Below are 24,454 nucleotides of genomic sequence, written 5' to 3'. Positions count from 1 at the left end.
AAATAAAGCACATCAACGCCTCTACTTCCTGAGAGATTAAGGAGAGTTGGTATGTCAAAGAGGATTCTCTTGAACTTCTACATGTGTACAGTAGAGAGCATATTGACTGGTTGCATCATGGCCTGGTTCAGCAACTTGAACGTCCAGGAACGGAAACGACTGCAAAAATGTTGTGAACACTGCCCAGTCCATCACCGGCTCTGACCTCCCCACCATCGAAGGGATTCTATCGTAGTCGCTGCCTCAAAAAGGCAGCCAGCATAATCAGACACCCCACCATCCTGGTCACACTACTCATTTCACCACTGCCATCAGGGAAGAAGGTACAGGAGCCTGAAAACTGTAATGTTCAGGTTCAGAACAGCTTCTTCCCTACAGACATCAGGCTATTAAACACTACAACCCAAATAAGCTCTGAACTACAATAGACTATTATTAGTATTATTATTATTGTTAATATTATTTTTATCATTGCACTACTATTGTTTGTTTTGTGTGTGTACGTTTGTGTGAGTGTGCGTGTGTGTTTTATGTGTGTGTGTATATATCCATAAGGTATGTGTACTTTGTGAGTGTATATATACACACTGAACTTTATTTTTCTCACTCATATTGTTTACAGGCTACTATGTTTACATATTGTGTTGTGCTGCAGCAAGTAAGAACGTCATTGTTCTATCTGGGACATATGACAATAAAACTCCCTTGACTCTCTCTTGATTAGGATTATGGAGGGAAAGGACGGGTGATGTTTCAAATTGAGACTCTTCTTCACACTAATGGCGTGGGGAGAGAAAGTTCCTACTCCCCAATATTCCCAAGTCCCTCATTTTCCTTTTATATCCCCTTATGTCTCCTCTCCTTCCACCTATATCCCTCCCTCTGGCTATATTTCACTCCTACTAATCTGACACTCCTTTGTCTCCTTTTCACCTCTAGCATTTGTCACCTACCCAGCCCCCACCCCTCACCTGTATCTGCCTATCACTTGCCAGGCCTTGCTCCATAACCCGCCTGTTTCCCACCTTTCTCCACACCTTCATCAGTCTGTAGAAGGGTCCCGACCGAAACATCACCTCTTCATTCCCTCCACAAATGCTGCCTGACCCGCTGAGTTACTCCAGCACTCTGTGTCCATGTTCTCCAGAGATGCTGCCTGACCTGCTGAGTTACTCCAGCACTCTGTGTCCATGTTCTCCAGAGATGCTGCCTGACCCGTTGAGTTAATCCAGCACTCTGTGTCCATGTTCTCCAGAGATGCTGCCTGGCCCACTGTGTTACTCCAGCATTTTGTGTCCATGTTCTCCTGGTTGGGTTTGCTGAAGATTCCTGTGTCCATTAATGAGGGCACATTGCGTTTCCCCTCTTCAGCACAATCTGTTCTTGCGTCAGCATCGGTATGGAGAACCAGATTATTCTTCATAAACAGTTTTATGAACTCCGTAAGCATAAACAAAAGCACAAAGATGTATTGTGAAACTTAACACTTCCTGCTTCATTTGGGAATAATAAATATTTCAGTAGTTTTGTAAATAAAATGTGCTTTTTTCTCTTCGATAATGTGATTGTGGTGACTACTGAATAATGAATTCTGTCCCATTATGGATGCTAAACTGTAGGCTACATTGAAGTAACAGCATTCACATTCATCAAGAACACGACCTGTGAGAGTGCCAGCGAGCTGCATTTGCTATTTGATCGGTAGCTGTATTGACTGGCCTGATAAATGGTGTGGGTGTGGAAGCTGTAATTGGTGAGGAAATGGCTGCAGGTGGAATTGCGTTTCCTCTGAAGCTGCAGACTGCACTGATTTGTAAACCAGCCACTTTATTCAGCTTTTTTTTTTAAATGAACTGATTTTTCTTTCTCATCTTCCTTGTCTTCTGTCTGTTGGGTGAGGCATTAGGCTGAGGCTCAGAGCAAGACAGAAGTTCATCAGTCATAGGAGCAGAGGTAGGCCATTTGGCCCATCGAGTCTTTGGTGAATCTCTGGATAGATAGATTCTTGATTAGTGCGGGTGTCAGGGGCTATGGGGAGAAAACAGGAGAATGGGGTTCGTAGGGAGAGATAGATCAGCCACGATTGAATGGCAGAGTAGACTTGATGGGCCAAATGGCCTAATTCTACTCCTATTCCTTATGACCTTATGAGTCTACTCCGCCATTCAATCATGGCTGATCTATCATTCCATTCTCCTGCTTTCTCCCCATAATATCTGATACCCATACTCATCAAGAACCTTAATTGAGCCGTTGAGCGTGTGCTGAAGACCCCATGGCGTTACCCCAACAAGCAGAGAGATCTCCTGTCTGTCCCGTACTTATCCCGCCGTCATCAAGGCAGAAGACAGATGTTATCCACATCACATTGCCTGTGGGAACTTGCTGTACACAGTCATCGCTGAGTTTCCTGCATCGGATATCTATATATTTGCTTAACCACGGCTGAGATTAGAACAGATGCAGAACAAATGCAAGATCTTCTCCCAAGTGGCTGTAGTACATAGATTAATAGTCATACAGCATGGAAACAGGCCTTTCAGCCCAACTTGCCCACACCAACACGTTCCATCCATACTTGTCCCACCTGCCGCGTTTGGCCCATATCCCTCTAAACATATCCTATCCAATTGCTCATTAAACGTTGCAATAGTCCCTGCCTCAACTACCTCCTCCAGCAGCTTGTTCCATACACCCACCGAGATTACCCCTCACATTCCTATACATTTTTTCCCCCTTCACCTTAAACCTATGCCCTCTGGTACTCAATTCCCTGACTCTGGGTAAGAGACCCTGTGCGTCTACCCGAACTATTCTCCTCATGATTTTATCCCCTCTACAAGATCACCCCTCATCCTCCTGCGCTCCAGGGAACAGAATCCCAACCTGCTCAATCTGTCCCTATAACTCACCTTTCACCTCGCCACAGACTTGATTTAATTCAACATTTTCCTTTGCTCAGTTTCTCTCTTTAGATGCCTTCCAAAAGCTGACCCTTAACAACTTTTCGTTTGACTCCTCCCATTCCTCCAAATCCAACGCGTATGGGCCCCAGCTATGCCTGCCTCTTTAAAGGGCATGTCGAACAATCCTTGTTCGAGGCGTACCGTAGCCCTATCCCCGAACTCAAGTCAAGTCAAGTCAAGTCAAATTTATTCGTCACATACACATACGAGATGTGCAGTGAAATGAAAAGTGGCAATGCTCGCGGACTTTGTGCAAAAAGACAAACAAACAAACAAACAACCAAACAAACTATACACACAATCATAAACACACACATATTCTTTTACATATTAAATATTGGAAGGAAAAACGTTCAGTAAAGTTAGTCCCTGGTGAGATAGGAGTTTACAGTCCGAATGGCCTCTGGGAAGAAACTCCTTCTCAACCTCTCCGTTCTCACAGCATGGCAACGGAGGCGTTTGCCTGACCGTAGCAGCTGGAACAGTCCGTTGCAGGGGTGGAAGGGGTCTCCCATGATTTTATTGGCTCTGGAGTTGCACCTCCTGATGCATAGTTCCTGCAGGGGGGCGAGTGAAGTTCCCATAGTGCGTTCGGCCGAACGCACTACTCTCTGCAGAGCCTTCTTGCCCCCCCCACTCGTAACAACTCTACCTCTGCTACATTCACGACTGCATTGGTGCTACCTCCTGCACCCATGCAGAACTCACTGAATTCATCCCTTTCACCACTAACTTCCATCTGGCACGCAAATACACCTGAACCATTTCCGACATCTCCCTACCGTTTATAGACCTCACTATCTCCATCGCAGGCGACAGATTTCTGACCGACATCTACTATAAATCCATTGACTCCCATGGCTATCTGGACTACACTTCTTCCCACCCTGCTTCCTGTAAGGACTCCATCCCCTACTCCCAATTCCTCCGTCTATGCCGCATCTGCACCCAGGATGAGGTGTTCCACACCAGGGCGTTCCGGGGGTTCCCCTCTTTCACTATAGATGAGACTCTCACCAGGGTCTCTTCTATACCCCGTGACTCTGCTCTCACTCCCCATCCCCCCCACTCGTAACAAGGACAGTCCCCCTTGTCCTCACCTTCCACCCTACCAGCCGTCACATACAACAGATTATCCTCTGACATTTTCGCCACCTCCAACGGGATCCCACCACTGGCAACATCTTCCCATCTCCTCCCCTGTCTGCTTTCTGCAGGGACCGCTCCCTCCGTAACTCCCTGGTCAATTCGTCCCTTCCCACCCAAACTACCCCCTCTCCTGGCACTTTAAGGATAAAGGGAAAATCTTTTAAGACTGAGATGAGAAAAACATTTTTCACACAGAGAGTGGTGAATCTCTGGAATTCTCTGCCGCAGAATGTAGTTGAGGCCAGTTCATTGGCTATATTTAAGAGGGAGTTAGATGTAGCCCTTGTGGCTAAAGGGATCAGCGGGTATGGAGAGAAGGCAGGTACAGGATACTGAGTTGAATGATCAGCCATGATCATATTGAATGGCGGTGCAGGCTCGAAGGGCCGAATGGCCTACTCCTGCACCTATTTTCTATGTTTACAGGTTTCTATGTTTCCCTTGCAACCGCAGGAAATGCTATACTTGTCGCTTTACCTCCCCCCTTGACTTCATTCAAGGACCCAAGCAGTCTCTCCAGGTGAGGCAGAGGTTCACTTGCACCTCCTCTCAGTTCGCAATAACCAACCTGATCTCCCGGTGGCTCAGCACTTCAACTCCCCGTCCCATTCCGAATCCCATGTCCTGGGCCTCCTCCATGGCCAGAGTGAGGCCCAGCGCAAATTGGAGGAGCAGCACCTCATATTTCACTTGGGTAGTTTACACTCCAGCGGTATGAACATTGACCTCCAATTTCAGATAGTCCTTGCTTTCTCTCTCCCCTTCCCCTCCCCAGCGCTCCCATAAGCCTACTGTCTCTGCCTCTTCCTTTCCTTTTCCCGCCCCAATATTAGTCTGAAGAAGGGTCTCGACCCAAAACATCGCCTATTCCTTCTCTCCATAGATGCTGCCTCACCCGCTGTGTTTCCCCAGCATTTTTGTCTACCTTTTTAGAATATTGTGTTCAGTTTTGATCCATATGTTATAGGAAATGAGTTGTTAAGCTGGAAATGGTGCAGCAAAGGTTTACGAGGATGTTGCCAGGACTCAAGAGCCTGAGCTATTGGGAAAGGTTCAGCAGGCTAGTCTTTTGCCGAGAGCAGGGGGGTTGAGAACCAAAGGACGTAAGTTTAAGGTAAGAGGGGAAAGATTTAAAAGGAAGAGGAGTAATATTTTTACACAAAGGGTGGTGGGTGTATGGAACGAGCTGCCAGAGGAGGTAGTTGCAGAGACTATCACAACGTTTAAGAGAGATTTAGACAGGGACATGGATAGGAAAGATTTAAAGCGATATGGGCCAAGGCCGGGCATGTGGGACTAGTGTAGATGGGGCATGTTAGTTGGGGTGGGCAAGTTGGGCCAAAGCAGGGGCGGAAAACCCGGGGGGGCCAGAGAGGACACGTCCCCCCCCCATGTTTTGAGAGGTGGGGGACATCCCCCCCAAGTTTTTGTGATCACGATTTTAGAATCTCAGTTTTTAGCGCTGGATTGAGCCTCCGAAGCCTCGCACGTGTGTGTGAGTGTGCGCATGCGCGCGTGGCCGCCAAAAAATTGTGTTCCCCGTCCCCTCCATGTTTTGATAGCGAGGGGACGGGGGACACAAGGGCCAAAGGGCCTGTTTCCACGCTGTATGACTCAATTTAAGAGGGTCCTTAGGAGCAAACTTTTCACTCTGGAATGAGTCTTCAGAGGAAGCTATAGAAGTGGACTCAATTATGACAAAAAAAAATCTTTGGACAGATCCATGGAAAGGAAGGGCTTAAAGAGACATGGGACTAAATCAGAATGCCAAGGTGGTTGTCATGTACCATGTGGGCCAAAGGGCCTGTTTGCATGCTGTACAGCGCTATGGCTCAATCACTTTAGATGCTATCAGAAAGATTGTGTGCACAACCTCAACTTTTGGAAGGGAGACAAAAATGCTGGAGAAACTCAGCGGGTGAGGCACCATCTATGGAGTGAAGGAAATAGACGACGTTTCGGGTCGAGACCCTTCTTCAGACTGATGTGGGGGTTGGGGAGGCGGGAAGAAGAAAGGAAGAGGTGGAAACATGGGCTGTGGGAGAGCTGGGAAGGGGATGGAAAAGAAGGAGAAAGCAGGGACTACCTGAAATTGGAGGTCAATGTTCATACCGCTGGGGTGTAAACTACCCAAGCGAAATATGAGGTGCTGCTCCTCGAATTTACAGTGGGCCTCACTCTGGCCATGGAGGAGGCCCAGGATAGAAAGGTCGGATACGGAATGGGTGGGGGAGTTGAAGTGCTGAGCCATCGGGAGATCATGTGGTTATTTCGAACCGAAGCGATCGCCAAGCCTACGCTTGGTCTCACCGATGTAGAGCAGCTGCACCTAGAGCAGCAGATGCAATAGATGAGGTTGGAGGAGGTGCAGGTGAACCTCTGCCTCATCTGGAAAGACTGCTTGGGTCCATGGATGGAGTCGGGGAGGGGGGAGGGGGGAGGTAATTTAAATATTCTAAATGTGGCCTCACCATTTTCGTATACAACTGCAACATGAGCTCCCAACTCTGCACTCAATACTCTGACTGATGAAGGCCAATGTGCCAAAGTCTTTTTGAGCACCCTATTTACTTGTGATGCCACTTTCAAGACTGTATGTACCTGGACTATTAGATCCCTCTGCTCTGCAACACCCCCCAGACCCCTACCGTTCACTGTGTAGGGTCCTGCCCTTGTTAGACTGCCCAAAATGCAACAAACTCCATTAACCATTCCCCAGCTCACCAGCCCAGCGATTCCCGCACACTAACGTACACACACCAGGGAAAAATTTACAATTATACCAAGCCAAGTATCCCACAAACCTGCACGTCTTTGGAGTGTGGGATGAAACTGGAGCAACCGGAAAAAAACCCACGCAGTCACAGGGAGAACTTGCCTTGTGCAATTATGGTGGATAGTAAGACCTTAAAAAAAATGAGCAAAACATAAATGCTGGAGTAACTCAGGCAGCAACTCTGGAGAAAGGAGTCCAATGATGCTGCCTGACCCCTGAGTTATAGGAGAAGAATTAGGCCATTCAGCCCATCGTGTCTGCTGCATTAAATCATGGCCAATCTATCTTTCCTTCTTAACCCCATTCTCCTGCTTTCTCTCCATAACCTGTAACACTCTTACTAATCAAGAATCTGTCAATCCCACTTTAAAAATACCCGATGACTTGGCCTCCACAGCCTCCTGTGGCAATGAATTGCACAGATTCACCACCCTCTGGCTAAAGAAATCCCATCTCATCTCCTTTCATAAGTTCTAGGAGCAAAAGCAGGCCATTCGGCCCATCAAGGCCACTCCGCCATTCAATCACGGCTGATCTATCTTTCCCTCTCAACCCCATTCTCCTGCCTTCTCTCCGTAACCCATGACACCCATACTAATTAAGAATCTGTCAATCTCCAACTTAAAAATATCCATTGACTTGGCCTCCTCAGCCTTCTGTGGCAATGAATTCCACAGATTCATCACCCTCTATAATGATACCTCCTTTTATTCTGAGGCTGTGCCCTCTGGTCCTAGATTCTCCCATTAATGTCAGCAAATGAGGCTAGCCCAATGTAGTAAACATAAAGCAGCCTGGACAAGGTGGGTTGAAGGCCCGGTTCCTGTGCTGTGCAGCTCTACGACTCAATGCTGTGTTTATTGTCACATGTGCATAGTGCTAACACGCAGTGCAATAATGTTCGTACCTACAGTCCAGTATATTGCTATACCCAAGCACATCCCCGATTAGCAAGTGTACAGAAATAGTCCACGGATCCCGCATGCAAGAGACACCATGTTTTGGCACCATTTTCCAAGTCCAGTCCTTGCTCTAGTTGTTATGAGCGGTGCCCGTTCCAGGCGAGCCCCAGGCTGCTGCAGGGCCTCCAGCCGTCGCCTTCCTTGGACGTGTGGATCGTCCAGTGAACCCACGTCCCCTCTCCTCACCCGCCCACCTTTGTTCCCCGGGGTTCCTCCCACAGCCGACCTGGAGGGTGCGTTAGGCCACACCCCGGTTCCCTCTCCTCTCCCACCGGCCTCGTTCCTCGCCCGTCACGTCTGTCATCACCGGCTCCATCCTCCCGGTCTCTGGTCTTCAGGGGACGAGCAGGGGTCGGCTCGGTGACTCCTCCTACAGGCCGGGCCCCCGGCTGCTACGAGTAGGGGTCGGCTCGGTGACTCCTCCTACAGGCCGGGACCCCGGGTGCTACGAGTAGGGGCCAGCTCGGCGGCTCGCCCTACAGGCCGGGGCCCCCGGGTGCTACGAGCAGGGGTTGGCTCAGCGGCTCCCCCTACAGGCCGGGTGCTACGAGTAGGGGCCAGCTCGGCGGCTCGCCCTACAGGCCGGGGCCCCCGGGTGCTACGAGTAGGGGCCAGCTCGGCGGTTCGCCCTACAGCTCCCCTTGAAGACGCAAGCTGCCAGGAGAAAGGGCCTGATTCGATCTGCACCTGACACGATTGTTCATTCCCGCAAGCCTTGTTTTATTAGGAACCTGGCAACGGAAAATCGAGTGTTCTGACTTGAACTCTTCATGGGTGAGCAAAGGTTCACATTGAACACAACACTGGAGCTGCTATTCACGTCTGTGACTAACTTAGCGTGGCCTTTCACACGCACAAATCGGAATAGAAAAGATAATTACACTCCCAATCTTTGTATCCCAATCTATCCACCCACCTGCTGTGCACTGAAGGGTTCTTGGGTTGTTCTTAATAACAGCTGTTCAATAATTGAAGTGGTTTTGCATGTAGATTGGGAAATGTCTGCTGTATTGAGTGTGTAAGAAAGAACTGCAGATGCTGGTTTAAATGGAAGGTAGACAAAAAACTCAGCAGGTGAGGCAGTATCTCTGGATCAGTCTGAAGAAGGGTTTCGGCCGGAAACGTTGCCTATTTCCTTCGCTCCATAGATGCTGCCTCACCCGCTGAATTTCTCCAGCACTTTTGTCTATCTCTGGATACACACACACCACCAGCTACCATTAATTCCATTGAAGCAACTATCGTGTGGGTTCCAGTTTAGACTTTAGAGGTATAGCATTGAAACAGGCCCTTCAGCCCGCCGACCTGCGATCACCCTATATACTAGCATTATCCTACACACTAGAACAATTACAGAATCCAAACCTGCATGTCTATGGTGTATGGGAGCAAATCAGTGGTTCAATGGTGCTTTTATTGTAACATATGCCAAATGCACAGTGAAATTATTTTCTTACACACAGTCTTTAATAGAGTATTGCCACACCTAAGCACATCCCCGATTAGTAAAGGGCCTGTCCCACCTAGGCGATTTTTTCGGCGATTGCCAGTGACTGTCACAGTCATAGCAGGTCGTCCAAAAATCGGCTACTGGACCCCCCCCTACGACAATGTCTACGACAAGCTACAACAACCTACCATCTAGTCGACGTCAAGTCACGGCAAGCTACCGACAACCGGCGACCCATGAGGACGTCCACCTACGACCACACAGGCGACAACCTACGACAACAGAAGTCAACTTACGTCCACCCCGTGACAAGCAACGACCCTGTCGGCAACAACTGAAGACAATTCAGTCGCCGGTATCTGTCGCCGGTTGACTTAGGTCGGCGCCAATGGAAGTCACCGAAGTCAGCACCCGGCGACAACCAACGTCACCTGGCGACAACCTACGACAGCACCTACGACAGGAGAAGACAAGCTACGTCAAGCCCACAGTCGCCAAAAAGTTTTGAACATTTCAAAATACATCGGCGGCCAGAAAAACGTTACGATTCTTTAGGGGACTTGAGGAGACTACTCACGACCATACAGGCGTCATCCCGCGACCATGTGGCGACAGCCTAGTCGCCTGTAGTCGCCGAAAAAATCGCCTAAGTGGGACAGGGACTCAGTGTACAGAAATAACGCATGTGTAATCTCAGAGGATACAATTGACGTTGGAGTAGACATGCCTGCTCGCAGTGTCATTCAGTGGGATCACCGCTATGCCATAATGCTGCCTCGTAGAAATGGGCAACATAATCAATGCCGGAACAATGGTCAATGGTGCTTTCATTGGTCACATGTGCAAAGTCACAGTGCAATAATGTTTGTACCTACAGTCCAGTAGAGTATTGCTGTACCCAAGCACATCCCCGATTAGCAAGTGTACAGAAATAGTCCACGGATCCCGCATGCAAGAGACGCCATGTTTTGGCACCATTTTCCAAGTCCAGTCCGCCCTCTAGTTGTTATGAGCGGTGCCCGTTCCAGGCGAGCCCCAGGCTGTTGCAGGGCCTCCAGCCGTCGCCTTCCTTGAACGTGTGGATCGTCCAGTGAACTCACGTCCCTCACCTAACCCGTCCACCTTTGTTCCCCGGGGTTCCTCCCACAGCTGACCTGGAGGGTGCGTTAGGCCAGACCCCGGTTTCCTCTCCTCTCTCACCGGCCTCGTTCCTCGCCCGTCACGTCTGTCATCACCGGCTCCATCCTCCCGGTCTCTGGTCTTCAGGGGACAAGCAGGGGCCGGCTCGGCGACTCCCCCTACAGGCCGGGCCCCCGGGTGCTACGAGCAGGGGTCGGCTCAGTGGCTACCCCACTCCTGCACCCCCTTCCGCCGGAGGCTTGCGCCCCAATCCTGATCCAAAACGCCACCAATCCATGTTCTCCAGAGATGCTACCCGACCCGCTGAGTTACTCCAGCACTCTGTGTCCATATTCTCTAGAGATGCTGCCTGACCCGCTGAGTTACTCCAGCACTTTGTGTCTTTTTGTTCAATATAATTAAAGACATCATTCCTTCTTCTCCCCGCTCCCGTCCGGCAGAAGGTACAGAAGCTTGAAAGCGCGCACCACCAGACTCAGGAACAGCTTCTTCCCCTCTGTTATCAGGCTTCTGAAAGGCCCTTCCATAAGCTAGGGTACTGTCTGATTCACCTCTACCCCATTGCGGACATTAGACTTTGTCTCTGGAACTGATGCACTACAATGCTGAGAACTATATTCTACACTCTGTATCTTCCCCTTTGCTCCACCTATTGTACTGGAGTTTGACATGATTGTTTTTATGTATGGCCTATCTGATCTGATCTTAGATAGCGTGCAAAACAAAGCTTTTTTTCACTGTACCTTGGTACCCGGGACAATAATAAAAACCTAAAGCTAAATAACTTAACCTTCCCTCCAAGAGTTGGTGTCACTGCTCCGTGGCATTTCTCTGTCAGTCCTTTCATTGAAAGCACCATCATAGTGATGCTGTGCTGCTGAATCTGACTGTTGCCTGGAGATTGAGACTGGTGCACCACCAGGTGAAGATTTTGATTGCATGGTCTGAGAGAGGGAATAGAAACCTGAATGGTTCTGCAAGAGGTGGCTTTAGAGGTTGTGGAGGCATTAGTGATGATCTTCCAAGCATCACTCGAGTCAGGGGTGGTCCCAGACGATTGGAAAATTGCACATGTTACTCCGCTGTTCAAGAAGGGAGCGAAGCAGAAGAGAAGAACCTATAGGCCGGTTAGTCTGACTTCAGTGGTTGGTAAGATCTTTTAGAAGCACATGATAAAATAGGCCGAAATGGGCCAAATTCAGCATGGTTTTCTGAAGGGGAGATTTTGCCTGACGAACTTGTTGGAATTCTTTGAAGTAACAGCAGGATGGACATAGGAGAGTCAGTGGATGTGGTTTACCTGGATTATCAGAAGGTCTTTGATGAGGTATTTCATGGGCGGTCACGGTGGTGCAGCAGTAGAGTTGCTGCCTTACAGCGAATGCAGCGCCGGAGACCCGGGTTCGATCCCGACTATGGGTGCTGTCTGTACGGAGTTTGTACATTCTCCCCGTGACCTGCGTGGGTTTTCTCCGAGATCTTCGGTTTCCTCCCACACTCCAAAGACGTACAGGTTTGTAGGTTATTTGGCTTGGTAAATGTAAATATTGTTCCTAGTGGGTGTAGGATAGTGTTAATGTGCGGGGAACGCTGGTCAGCGCGGACCAGGTGGGCCGAAGGGCCTGTTTCCATGCTGTATCTCTAAACTAAACTAAAGGTGGGTGCCACCCAACCCTGTAGCTTACAAGCCAGCGGCATGAATGTTGAATTCTCAAATTTTAAGTATCTTCTACTCACACTCCCCTCCCCTCCCCTCTCCCTCCCCTCCACCCTAGTTGTTGAACCAGATCCATGGTTCTCCTCATTGTATCCCGCATGAGAACACATCTTCCTTAGCCAGCAATGGGCCTACCAGGAGACCACTCTGCCTGAGATCATCTGTTGTGGCCCTGATTGGTCCTGGTCTTTTCACCCCTCCAGCTCCTCACCTCCCCTCTACCTACTTTCAGTCAGAACAAAGGTCCCAACCCGAAACGTCATCCATCCTTTTTCTCCAGAGATGCTGCCTGAGCCGCTGAGTTACTCCAGCACTCTGTGTCCATGTTCTCCACAGATGCTGCCTGACCCGCTGAGTTACTCCAGCACTTTGCATCATCTGCATCTCCTTATTTCTACTCCTCCCACACATTGTCCATTTTCCAGTATCACCTTCCCTTCCTATCCCTCAACCACCCCCCACCCCACCCCCTATGTTTGTCCAGCTGCCTTGTAAATGCTTTACTACAGCCAGCCCTTGCGGGAGACCCACCATCGCCCCAGCCTATGTAGGTAGGAGTGTCCCCTGGGATCGATGCCTGATTATCCTGTGTTGATAGCAACCACCGTGTTGTTAGTCACTATCTTGTCTTCTTGGTGACCATCTTGTTTAATGATCCCTTTTTTGGACTCCGTACACATTTAAATAGCTGCGTACTTTGCAGTCAAGCGGAGAAGATGAGGTTGCAAGCTTGTAAAATGTGTGGCGTGTTCAAATCTGATTACGCCACTGGCTTTGTTAAGTGAGAGAGTCGAGAGTGTTTTATTGTCATATGTCTCAAAATAGAACAATGAAATTCTTACTTGCAGCAGCACAACAGAATATGTAAACATAGTACTCCGAATAAACCATAATAAACAATAGGCAATAGGTGCAGGAGTAGGTCATTCGGCCCTTCGAGCCAGCACCGCCATTCAATGTGATCATGGCTGATCATCCACAATCAGTACCCCGTTCCTGCCTTCTTCCCATATTTCCTAACTCCGCTATCTTTAAGAGCTCTATCTAACTCTTTCTTGAAAGCATCCAGAGAATTAGCCTCCACTGCCTTCTGGGGCAGAGAATTCCACAGACTCACAACTCTCTGGGTGAAAAAGATTTTCCTCATCTCCATTTTAAATGGCTGACCCCTTATTCTTAAACTGTGGCCCCTGGTTCTGGACTCTCCCAACATCGGGAACATGTTTCCTGCCTCTAGCGTGTCCAATCCCTTAATAATCTTGTATGTTTCAATAAAATATCCTCTCATCCTTCTAAATTCCATAGTGTACAAGCCCAGCCGCTCCATTCTATCCACATATGACAATCCCGCTATCCCGGGAATTAACCCGGTGAACCTACGCTGCACTCCCTCAATAGCAAGAATGTCCTTCCTCAAATTTGGACCAAAACAGCACACAATACTCCAGGTGTGGTCTCACTGGGGCCCTGTACAACTGCAGAAGGACCCCTTTGCTCCTATACTCAACTCCTCTTGTTTTGAAGGCCAACATGCCATTCGTTTGTCAAACAACATTATAAAAAGTTCAGAATGTATATAAAAAAAGACAAATAAAACAACAATAATATTGCAAAGTTAAAAATAATATTCCAAGTCTATGGGAGCCTATTTTGAGGTTGTAGTGTTTAATAGGCTGAAGGCTGCAGGGAAGAAACTGCTCCTGAACCTTTTCCTGTTACAGTTTTCAGGCTCCTGTACCTTCTTCCTGATGGCAGGAGTTAAATGAGTCATGGTGGTGTGGGTCTCTGATGATGTTGGCTGCCTTTTTGATGCAGTGATCCTGTAGATCCCTTCGATGGTTGTGAATTCCAGGCCGGCCGGTCAGGGCACGTTCCCGGCAAATGTGTGCCAAGAATGTGCAGGGACTTGGAGTGATTCGAACACGGACACTATTCTTAAAATCGGCAGGCAATGCACCCCTTAGGCTGTTGCTGCAGGTGGATTTGCACAGGCGTAGAGTGTTTGAAAGTCAAACTAACCCCTCTGTCTTTTGACTTTAGAGATACAGTGCGGAAACAGGCCCTTCGGAACTCTGAGTCCACGCCGACCAGCAATCACCCCGTACAGTAACGCTATGCTACACACGCTAGGGACAATTTTCAATTTACAGAAGCCAATTAACCCTCAAACCTGTACGTCTTTGGAGTGTGGGAGGAAACCGGTGCACCCGGAGAAAACCCACGTAGGTCACAGGGAGAACGTGCAAACTCTGTAAACACAGTAGCCGTGGTCAGGATCGATCCCGGGTCTCTGGCGCTGTGAGGCAGCAGCTCAACCGCTGCGCCACCGTGCCGCCCCTGAATCTTGCTGAAAGTAATTAAATCACTCAGTATTAAGGCTTTTTGTTCCCCCTGTATGGTTACGCAGGCTGACTCCCCCCTCGACCAATGGAGACGGCAGCCAAAGGACACACCCTGCACAAGCTGGTATCCTGAGCATAAATCCCTATAGGGAGGGGTTGAGCAGGCTAGGACTCTATTCCTTGGAGCGCAGGAGGATGAGAGGCAATCTTATAGAGGTGTGTAATTTAATGAGGGAATAGATCAGGTAAATGCAGTCTTTTACCCAGAGTAAGGGAATCAGAGGACATGGATTTGAGGTGAGGGGTTTAAAATGTAATAGGAACCTGAGGGGCAACCTTTTCACACAGGGTGGTGGTGATGGAATGAGCTGCCAGAGGAGGTAGTTGAGGCAGGTACTCTAACAGCATTTAAAACACACTTGGACAGGTGCACGGATAGGAAGAATTTAGAGGTATATGGGCCAAACGCGAGCAAATAGATGCGTAGATGGGCTGGCTGGGTCAACCTGGACTAGATGGGCCAAAGGACCTGATTCCGTGTTGTGTGCAAAGTGCTGGAGGAAATGCCTTTGTAGTAAATGCCTACTATTTTCTGTGTGCTGAAGCAAAGCAAGAATTTCATTGTCCTATACAGGGACACATGACAATAAACTCACTTGAACCTGAACTTGAACTCGGCGGGTCTGGCAGCATCTGTGGAGGTAATGGACATGTGACTTTTTTCCTCCACCCATGCTGCCTGACCTGCTGACTCCCCAGCCCTGCCTTCCACTCTGTTATCCAGCGTCTGGAGTAAACATGCCTTCAATGGGCGGCACGGTGGTGCAGCGGTAGAGTAGCTGCCTCACAGCGCCAGAGACCCGGGATCGATCCTGACCACGGGTGCTGTCTGTACGGAGTTTGCACGTTCTCCCTGGGTCCTGCGTGGGTTTTCTCCGGGAGCTCCGGTTTCCACCCACACTCCAAAGACATGCAGGTTTGTAGGTTAATTGGCTTCCGTAAATTGCAAATTGTCCCTAGCGTGTGTAGGATAGAGCTAGTGTACGGGGTGATCGCTGGTTGGCGCGGACGCGGTGTGCTGAAGGGCCTGTTTCCGTGCTGTATTTCTAAAGTAAAATACCAAAGAAGGTAACAAGATTTAACCGAGTTCTTGCACATTAACAGAAGATCGCATCCGACTGTGTGCTGCTACTGCTAACCAGATGGAGCATCAGTAGCAGTTGTACAGGAGACCTTTGGCAGTGTAGCCTTACGATGAATGTTTGTAACGCCTCAGGAACAAACTATTTGCATAATGCCCTCAATGAGGTAAAATGCTCAAAGCGTTTCACAGGCGTAGAGCCAAACAGAAATCAACACTTAGCCACCAGAGGGGACTGGGCTTTCCTGAAGGCCGGCCATTCTACACTTCTTTTATTGGTTTGGCGCTGGAGTGTGGCGGCAGAGGTCATGGTCATGTGCAACATCTGTGAGGTGCTGAGCCGCAGACTGCACACTTGCACCGTCTGACTGGTGACGGCAGGTCTACGGTTATTATTGTCAAGTGTGTTTTATTGTCAATCGAAGTTTGACACAGAGTGCTGGAGTAACTCAGCGGGTCAGGCAGCATCTCTGGAGAACATGGACACAGAGTGCTGGAGTAACTCAGCGGGTCAGGCAGCATCTCTGGAGAAAAGGAACTGGTGACATTTCAGGTCGAGACCCTTCTTCAGACTACTGTCATATGTTCCGAGACAGAATAATGAAATCCTTGCTTGCAGCAGCACAACAGATATGTGAACACAGTTATGCTATGGTGATGGCTGGTTGACATGGACTCGGTGGGCTGAACGGAGAGGAAGGAACTGCAGATGCTGACTTGCACCGAAGAGAGACACTAAATGCTGGAGTAACTCAGCGGGACAGGCAGCATCTCATTAGAGAAGGAATGGGTGACAACCCGAAGGGTCTTGACCAGAAAAGTCACCCATTCCTTCTCTCCAGAGATGCTGCCTGTCCTGCTGAGTTACTCCAGCATTTTGTGTCTATCTTTGGTGGGGTGAAGGGTCTATTTCTGCACTGTATCTCTACAGTGTAAACTCTGAGTACTCTGTGTTGTTACTGGGCAGTGTCCGTTTACCGGCTCCCCGGTGACTAGGCTGCAGCCTCTCATTGTTTTGTTTACAGACATTGTTGCTTCCACCGCAGGCCGGCTACTCCCAGCCATGGACAACCTTCCAGTTGGTCATAAGCAACGTATGGTGTGAAAATCTATCAAAAACCTGCAGTTGCTGGAAATCTGAAAAAAAGCGACAAATGCTGGATTCACAGGGCGACGAAACATGACGATCGATTGAAAGATATTAGTGTTTCTTTAGATTGTGAAACTTTAGAGATACAGCGTGGAATCAGGCCCTTCGGCCCACCTAGTCCACGCCGAACAGCAGTCATCCCGTACACTAGCACTATCCTACACATTTGGAACACGGTGGCGCAGCGGTAGAGTTGCTGCCTTACAGCGAATGCAGCGCCGGGTTCGATCCCGAATACGGGTGCTGTCTGTACGGAGATTGTACATTCCCCCCGTGACGTGCCTGGGTTTTCTCTGAGATCTTTCTTCCCACACTCCAAAGACGTACAGGTTTTTAGGTTAATTGGCTTGGTAAATGTAAAAATTGTCCCTAGTGTGTGTAGGATCGTGTTAATTTGCGGGGATCGCGGGTCGGCGCGGATCCGGTGGGCCGAAAAGGCCTGTTTCCGCGCTGTATCTCTGAAATAAACAAAATTTCTAATTTGCAGAAGTCAATTAATCTACAAACCTGCACATCTTTGGAGTGTGGGAGTAAACCGGAGCACCCGGAGATGGGTGTATGGAGCGAGGTAGTTGAGGCAGGTACTATTGCAATGTTTAAGAAACATTTAGACAGGTATAAGGATAGGACAGATGTAGAGGGCTTCGGGCCAAGCGCAGTGGGACTAGTGTAGATGGGGCATGTTGGTGAGTGTGGGCAAGCTGGGCCAGAGGAGCTGGTTCCGTGCTGTGTGACTGACTAAATCAGCCGTGTGTGTTTCAGTGGTGTTTTTGTTTTTGACTGGTTTGAATATGATTGTACGCTGTGAACGATGCGACACATCTCCACAGGACTGGGCAGTGAGAGATGGTGGCCATGTTGCAGCTCTCCACTCGTGGGTGTGTCGTAGGGTTGCCAACTGTCCAGTATTAACTGGGACATCCCGTATATTGGGCTAAATTGGTTTGTCCTGCACGGGACCGCCCTTGTTCTGTATTTGGCTGCTACTACTCGGGTCGAGGAGACTGTCGGTTCGGAGCGCCGCCTCCGGCCCCGCCTCACCTGTCCCGAAGTAATGCAGCCCATGGAGTGCAGCAGCAGCGCCTCGCCCGTGGCCCCGTCGGTCGGCAGCCTGGGCAGCTGTCCTATCTTCGCTTACCACCCCTCCTTCTCATGGCTGATCATCGGTTCATGAGACGGATGGGGCGCACGATGTCACTCGGCCCGGGCCAAAACTCCCCAGCTGGCCCGCCGGCTGGGCTTTGTGTGCAGTCCAGCACCCGGACCAACTCATCATTCACCCAGCCATGGCCGAGTCGGTCAACGAATTGCCGTCGAGAATTTGTCCCGTATTTTGACCTTTTGTCTCTTATTTTGGAGTGAGAATGTTGACAACCCATTGTACCATGATACTCTACTAATTTGCGATTTCTTACCCGGTTATAGCGGATAATCGGCAATAACACACCATAACCCCCCTCCCTGTGGTCTAACAAGGGTTTGCTGTATATAATATAATCAAACAAAAAGAAAAGAAGTTCAATAAATAAAAACCACAATATAATGCAGAAACGCAGCCCAGAATCTCTAGTGCAACCCAGACACTTCACGGTGAGAGTGTAGATTGAGTTGAATCGTGCTCCAATATCTCGGCAGCTGCCTGCTGTACTCATGCAAAGTGAAATTGAGGCATTTAGTGGGTTTCCTCTATCACGGGAGTCAGGTCTGGGGTTCTTCACGAAGAGAGATGCTGCACTGATCCAGGCCCTTCAGCCCATCACGTTTGTACCAACCATCAACCACCCATTTACACTGTCCCGCGTTAATCCCATTTATTTTTGTTCTCCCTCCCCCCTGACCCCCCATCAACTCTCGCTAGAGTCTCATCTTTAGACTTTAGGGATACAGAGTGGAAACAGGTCATTCAGCCCATCGAGTCCACCCCGATCACCCCGTACACTAGCACTGCACAACACGCCAGGGACAATTTTACAATTTTTACCAAGGTCAATTAACCTACAGACCTGTGTAGGAAGGGACCTGTACATCTTTGGAGTGTGGGAAGAAACCGGAGCACCCGGAGAAAACCCATGCTGCCTTATAAGGAACATGGTTGGGGTTTTAACAGCAGGTTCCCTGTGGATCCAGGCAGAGACCAGATCCATTCATGTGTCCAGACAAATCATTAGCTTTCAAATCAATTTAATTTAATTATAATAATTGTTGAATATATACAATAAAATGCAATCAATGATAGAGGCATTAAGGTGAATGGCTTCAATCGACCAGGCGCAGTGAGTTGCAATGATCTGTGGGCAGCAGCGCAAAGGCATAGGAACCTTAAATAGACTAGTAAATACCTCAGGGCAGCACGGTGGCGCAGCAGTAGAGTTGCTGCCTTACAGCGCTTGCAATGCCGGAGACCCGGGTTCAATCCCGACTACGGGTGCTGTGCTGTCTGTACGGAGTTTGTACGTTCTCCCCGTGACCACGTGGGTTTTCTCCGAGATCTTCGGTTTCCTCCCACATTCCAAAGACGTATAGGTTTGTAGGTTAATTGGCTTGGTATAAGTGTAGAAATTGTCCATTGTGTGTGTGTGTGTACGCTAGCATTAATACACGGAGACAGCTAGTCGGTGCGGACTCAGTGGGCCAGAGGGCTTTCTTCCGCGCTGTAAACTAAACTAAACTAAACTAAACTCAACCTCTGTATAGACAGCACCAGTAGTCAGGATCGAACTCCAGTCTCGGGCTTTGTAAAAGTCAAAAGAGTGTTTTATTGTCGTATGTCCCAGATAGAACAAGGAAATTCTTCCTTGCTGCAGCAAAACAGACTGTGTCACCATAAAACACTGTACACAATATAATAAACCAGAAGAAATTGTTCAGTGTGCAACTCTGTGCCACTGTGCCTCGCCATTTTATCGTTCTTGTTTGTGTATTCTGCATGTGAACAGGAACCAGTTGTAAGAGAAAGAACTGCATGTGCTGGAAAAATCGAAGGTAGACAAAAATGCTGAAGAAACTCAGCGGATGAGGCAGCATCTATGGAGCGAAGGAATAGGTGACGTTTCGGGGTCTCGACCCGAAACGTCACCTATTCCTTCGCTCTATAGATGCTGCCTCTCCCGCTGAGTTTCTCCAGCATTTTTGTCTACCTAGGACCAGTTGTAAGTTTATGGGGCTGTCCCACTGTACGAGCTAATTCAAGAGTTTCCCCGGATTCCAACTCGGAGAATTACGGTAATGGCCGCTCGTAGGTACTCGGGGGTCTCGTGGACATTTTTCAACATGTTGAAAAATCTTCACGAGTCTTCACGAGCTTACCGCGTTTCCCGAGAACCTGCCGTTAGCGTTACGAGCCGTCCCGAGCTCCGACGTACCCAGAACGTGCATTCTACGTGCTTACCACGAGTTTGATTTTTTTTTTAACAGGGGAGATCTCTTGAATTAGCTGGCACAGTGGGACTGCCCCATTAGTCCCGTGGCGGGTGCAGCATTCTGTGCTGGTTCCGACACGGAGGCCGGCCTTCCTTTCACCAGATCTTATCTCCAGCAGCAGACAGCAGTTCCCCACGGCCAGGAAATCCTGCAGGAACGGACATTCGCTGGTGACAACAGGCCCACCCTGCCCTGGTGGTCACATCCCACAGCTTGGACTGTGCACACTTAGGTTTGAGAAAAAATTGATTGCTTTAAAAGATCTTTGGACTTTGGAGGTACAGCGCGGAAACAGGCCCTTTGGAACACCAAGTCCACGCCGACCAGCGATCACCCCGTACACAAGCACTATCCTACGCACTAGGGGCAGTTTAGAGTTTACAGACTTCAATCAACCTACAAACCTGCACGTTTTCGGAGAGTGGGAGGAAATCGGAGCATCCAGAGAAAACCCACACATGTCACGGGGAGAACGTACAAACTCCATGCAGACTGCACCCGTAGTTTGGATCAAACCCGGGTCTCTGGCGCTGTGAGGCAGCAACTCTACCGTTGCGCCACAATGTGTTCTGGGTACCACAGGGTGGTTGCAGAGCAGTGGGGTGCAGGGACCTGAGGTGAATCTGTGGAACTCATTGCCACAGACGGCTGTGGAGGCCAGGTCAGTGGATATATTTAAGGCAGAGATAGATAGATTCTTGATTAGTACGGGTGTCAGGGGTTACGGGGAGAAGGCAGGAGAATGGGGATGGGAGGGAGAGATAGATCAGCCATGATTGAATGGCGGAGTAGGCGCTGGGCCGAATGGCCTAATTCTACTCCTATCACTTACAACTTCTGAGTAGCTTTTTCCAAAGCTCTCTCTCTCTGCAGACAGTGGGAGACAGCCAGTGGAAGATCTGTGAAATAGCTTTCATTTTTATCCTGGCATCTTTGTCACAGTTTGTGCTTTGTGAAGTCCTTCTGTAGAAACGAGTGCGTCTGGAACTCGTTGAGTCCAGCTTAGGGAAACAGCTGAGTGTATTCTCAGGCTCAATCGACCAACTAGATCCACGTGAAGTGCTGGGGTAACTCTTACTAGAAGATTTAAAGGGCACTGTGATTTTATTTTTAACCACACAGCGTGGAAACAGGCCCTTCAGCCCAATTTGTCCACATGGGCCAACATGCCCCATCTGCACTAGTCCCACCTGTCCTCTAAACCTATCCTATCCATGTACCTGTCCAAAGTACCTGCCTCAACTACCTCCTCCGGCAGCTGGTTCCATACAGCGAGATGGAATGTCATACAGGCACAGCAAATAAACAGGCCCTTTGGCCCATCAAGTCCACGTCAACCACAATCACCCGTACACTAGTTCTATCCTACACACTTGGGACGATGTACAGTGGCCAATTAACCTACAAACCCGCACGTCTTTGGAGTGTGGGAGGAAACCTGATCTCCTGGGGAAAACCCACAAGGTCACAGGGAGAACGTGCAAACTCCGTACAGGCAGTAGTCAGGATGGAATCTGGGGTCTCTGCCGCTGTAAGATAGCAACTCTACCGCTGCGCCACCGTGCCGCACAATGATGTTTTACTGGATGGAGTTGATCCCAGATTAGGAGGGGGTGCACTGGATGAGGGGTGATCGCAGTGAATCATGGGGATCCAGTGAATGAAATGGTCCCTGGTTGTTATGGGAAGCAAAGGAGTGGATAGCTGTTGGCTTGACAGAGCTTTGCGTATCTTTGTTAGCCACAAGGCGGAACATTGGAAGAAGGTTTGTCATGTTCCGTCATTGAAAGTCGGCAGTGATATGTCAAGTAACTCCAGGCCCTTCAGCCTCATGACATGGTGGGAAAATTACTGACGAATTTGGGATAGGCAGGAACCGATCGGTGAAATCCTGCCACGCTCATTTGATCGAACATTTGAGGTGGCAATGATGAAATAAAATGTATTAAAAAGGAACGGCAGATGCTGGTTTATACCAAAGTGGAGTTTAGTTTAGAGATACAGCGTGGAAAGAAGCCCTTCAGCCCACTGCGATCGCCCCGTAGACTAACACTATACTTACACACGAGGTACAATTTACAGAAGCCAATTAACCTACAAACTTGCACATCTTTGGAGTGTGGGAGGAAACCGGAGCACCCGGTGAAAACCCACACGGTCACAGGGAGAACGTAAAACTCTGAATAGACAGTACCTATATTCAGGATCGAACCCGGTTCTCTGGTGCTGTGAGGCAGCAAGCAACTACTGCCCTTACTGTCCCAAAATGCTGGAGTAACTCAGCGGGCCAGACAGCACCTCTGGAGATAAAGGGTAGGTAACGTTTCAGGTCGGGACCCAACTTTCACAGTCAGAATCCTCCTTTCACAATCTGAAGAAGGGTCCCCTCCCGAAACGTCACGTATTCATGATCTCCCGAAATGCTGGCTGGCCTGCTGAGTTACTCCAGCACTTTGTGTCTATCCTCGGTATAAACCAGCATCTGCAGTTCTTTGGTGTTACATTCCATGAAGTGGCCAGTGTGTCTCCCACATTACAACATGACCAGACTGCACAAGCATTTCATAACATCTTAAGGTGATTACAGTTGCTGTGGAAATACTGTAAAACGATCACTTTAACCCCACTGCATCAACTTGCGTTTATCCACCTTCCCTTTACACACATTGCTATTGCTGTCGTTGGTTAAGGATCTTGTCGAAAGCTAATGATACCAATGTTTGATGCGTTGACTCTGTTTGTTTTGCAGTTATCCTGCCGTGTGCGATTTCCTACAGCACAATAATTTATTATCAGTAATCCGAGCGCACGAGGCACAGGATGCTGGGTAGGAGCTTGTTTGTATCTCAGAAAAATAATGCTTGCTGTTGACGTTGAATGTTTAATTCCCGTGCATTAAAGCAAACTCTGTGTGATGGTGTTTGTGGAATCATAAGTTCATAAGGTCATGTGATAGGAGTGGGATTAGACCACTCGGCCCATCAAGTCTACTCCGCCATTCAATCATGGCTGATCTATCTCTCCCTCCCAACCCCATTCTCCTCCCTTCTCCCCATAACCCCTGACACTCGTACAAATCAAGAATCTATCTATCTCTGCCTTAAAAATATTCATTAACGGCCTCCACAGCCGTCTGTGGCAAAGAATTCCACAGATTCACCACCCTCTGACTAAAGAAATGTTCTCCTCATCTCCTTCCTAAAAGAACCTCCTTTAATTCTGAGGCTGTGACCTCTGATCCTAGACTCTCTCACTAGTGGAAGAGTCATGATCAGCCATGAAGGGCCGAATGGCCTCCTGCACCTATTTTCTATGTTTCTATGGAAACATCCTCTCCACCTCCACTCTATCCGGGCCTTTCACTGTTTAGTAAGCTTCAATGAGGTTCCCCCTCATCCGAGTGTGAGGATTGAATGCAGATCGATAAGACCATGGGACGGGGGAGCAGTTAGGCCATTCAGCCCTTCGAGTCAACACCACTCCACTCCATAACATTTCACACCTTTCAAAGGAGAAGGCAGGAGAATGGGGTTGAGAGGGAAAGATAGATCAGCCATTGATTGAATAGCGGAGATGGGCCGAATGGGCTAAATCTGCTCCTATCACTTATGAACTTTCCCAATCAAAAACCTATCAATCTTCACTTTAAAAATACCCAATGACTTGCTGAGAATTCCACAGATTCACCACACTCTGACTAAAGAAATTCCTCCTCATCTCCTTTGTAAAGGTACGTCCTTTTAATGTGAGGCTGTGCCCTCTGGTCCTCGACTCTCCCACTAATGGCACTGCTCTGGCCATTGTGTGACCAATGGAGTGAGAGGAACTCTTCCCCCTTCTGTGCGTAATCCTGTCAGCAGATGCCAACATCCTCTATGTCACATAGTCATAGAATGATGCAGTATGGACACAGGCCCTTCAGCCCATCTTGCCCACATCAGCCAACATGTCCCAGCTACACTAGAGTCATATAGTGATTACAGTGTGGACACAGGCCCTTCAGCCCAACTTGCCCACATCAGCCAACATGTCCCAGCTACACTAGAGTCATAGAGTGATTACAGTGTGGACACAGGCCCTTCAGCCCAACTTGCCCACACTGGCCAACATGTACCTGCTACACTAGAGTTATTGATACAGTGTGGACACAGGCCCTTCAGCCCATCTTGCCCACACTGGCCAACATGTCCAAGCTACACTAGAGTCATAGAGTGATTACAGTGTGGACACAGGCCTTTCAG

General features: G+C 48.9%; 1 protein-coding gene across 3 annotated transcripts in view; it reads left to right on the top strand.

Annotated features, from left to right (window-relative positions):
- Positions 1-24,454, top strand: part of LOC116972453 (serine/threonine-protein phosphatase 2B catalytic subunit alpha isoform-like) — a 331,076-nt gene that overhangs the window by 274,695 nt on the left and 31,927 nt on the right. For all 3 annotated transcript variants that reach the window (XM_033020185.1, XM_033020193.1, XM_033020176.1), the window contains one exon: positions 22,963-23,040. In XM_033020185.1, coding sequence (XP_032876076.1) covers positions 22,963-23,040 — 78 coding nt within the window. The remainder of the gene's footprint in view (positions 1-22,962; positions 23,041-24,454) is intronic.

The sequence above is a fragment of the Amblyraja radiata genome, chromosome 1 (assembly GCF_010909765.2).
Source record: "Amblyraja radiata isolate CabotCenter1 chromosome 1, sAmbRad1.1.pri, whole genome shotgun sequence".
NCBI classification, from domain to species: domain Eukaryota; kingdom Metazoa; phylum Chordata; class Chondrichthyes; order Rajiformes; family Rajidae; genus Amblyraja; species Amblyraja radiata.
This window is presented reverse-complemented; position numbering and strand designations above follow the sequence as displayed.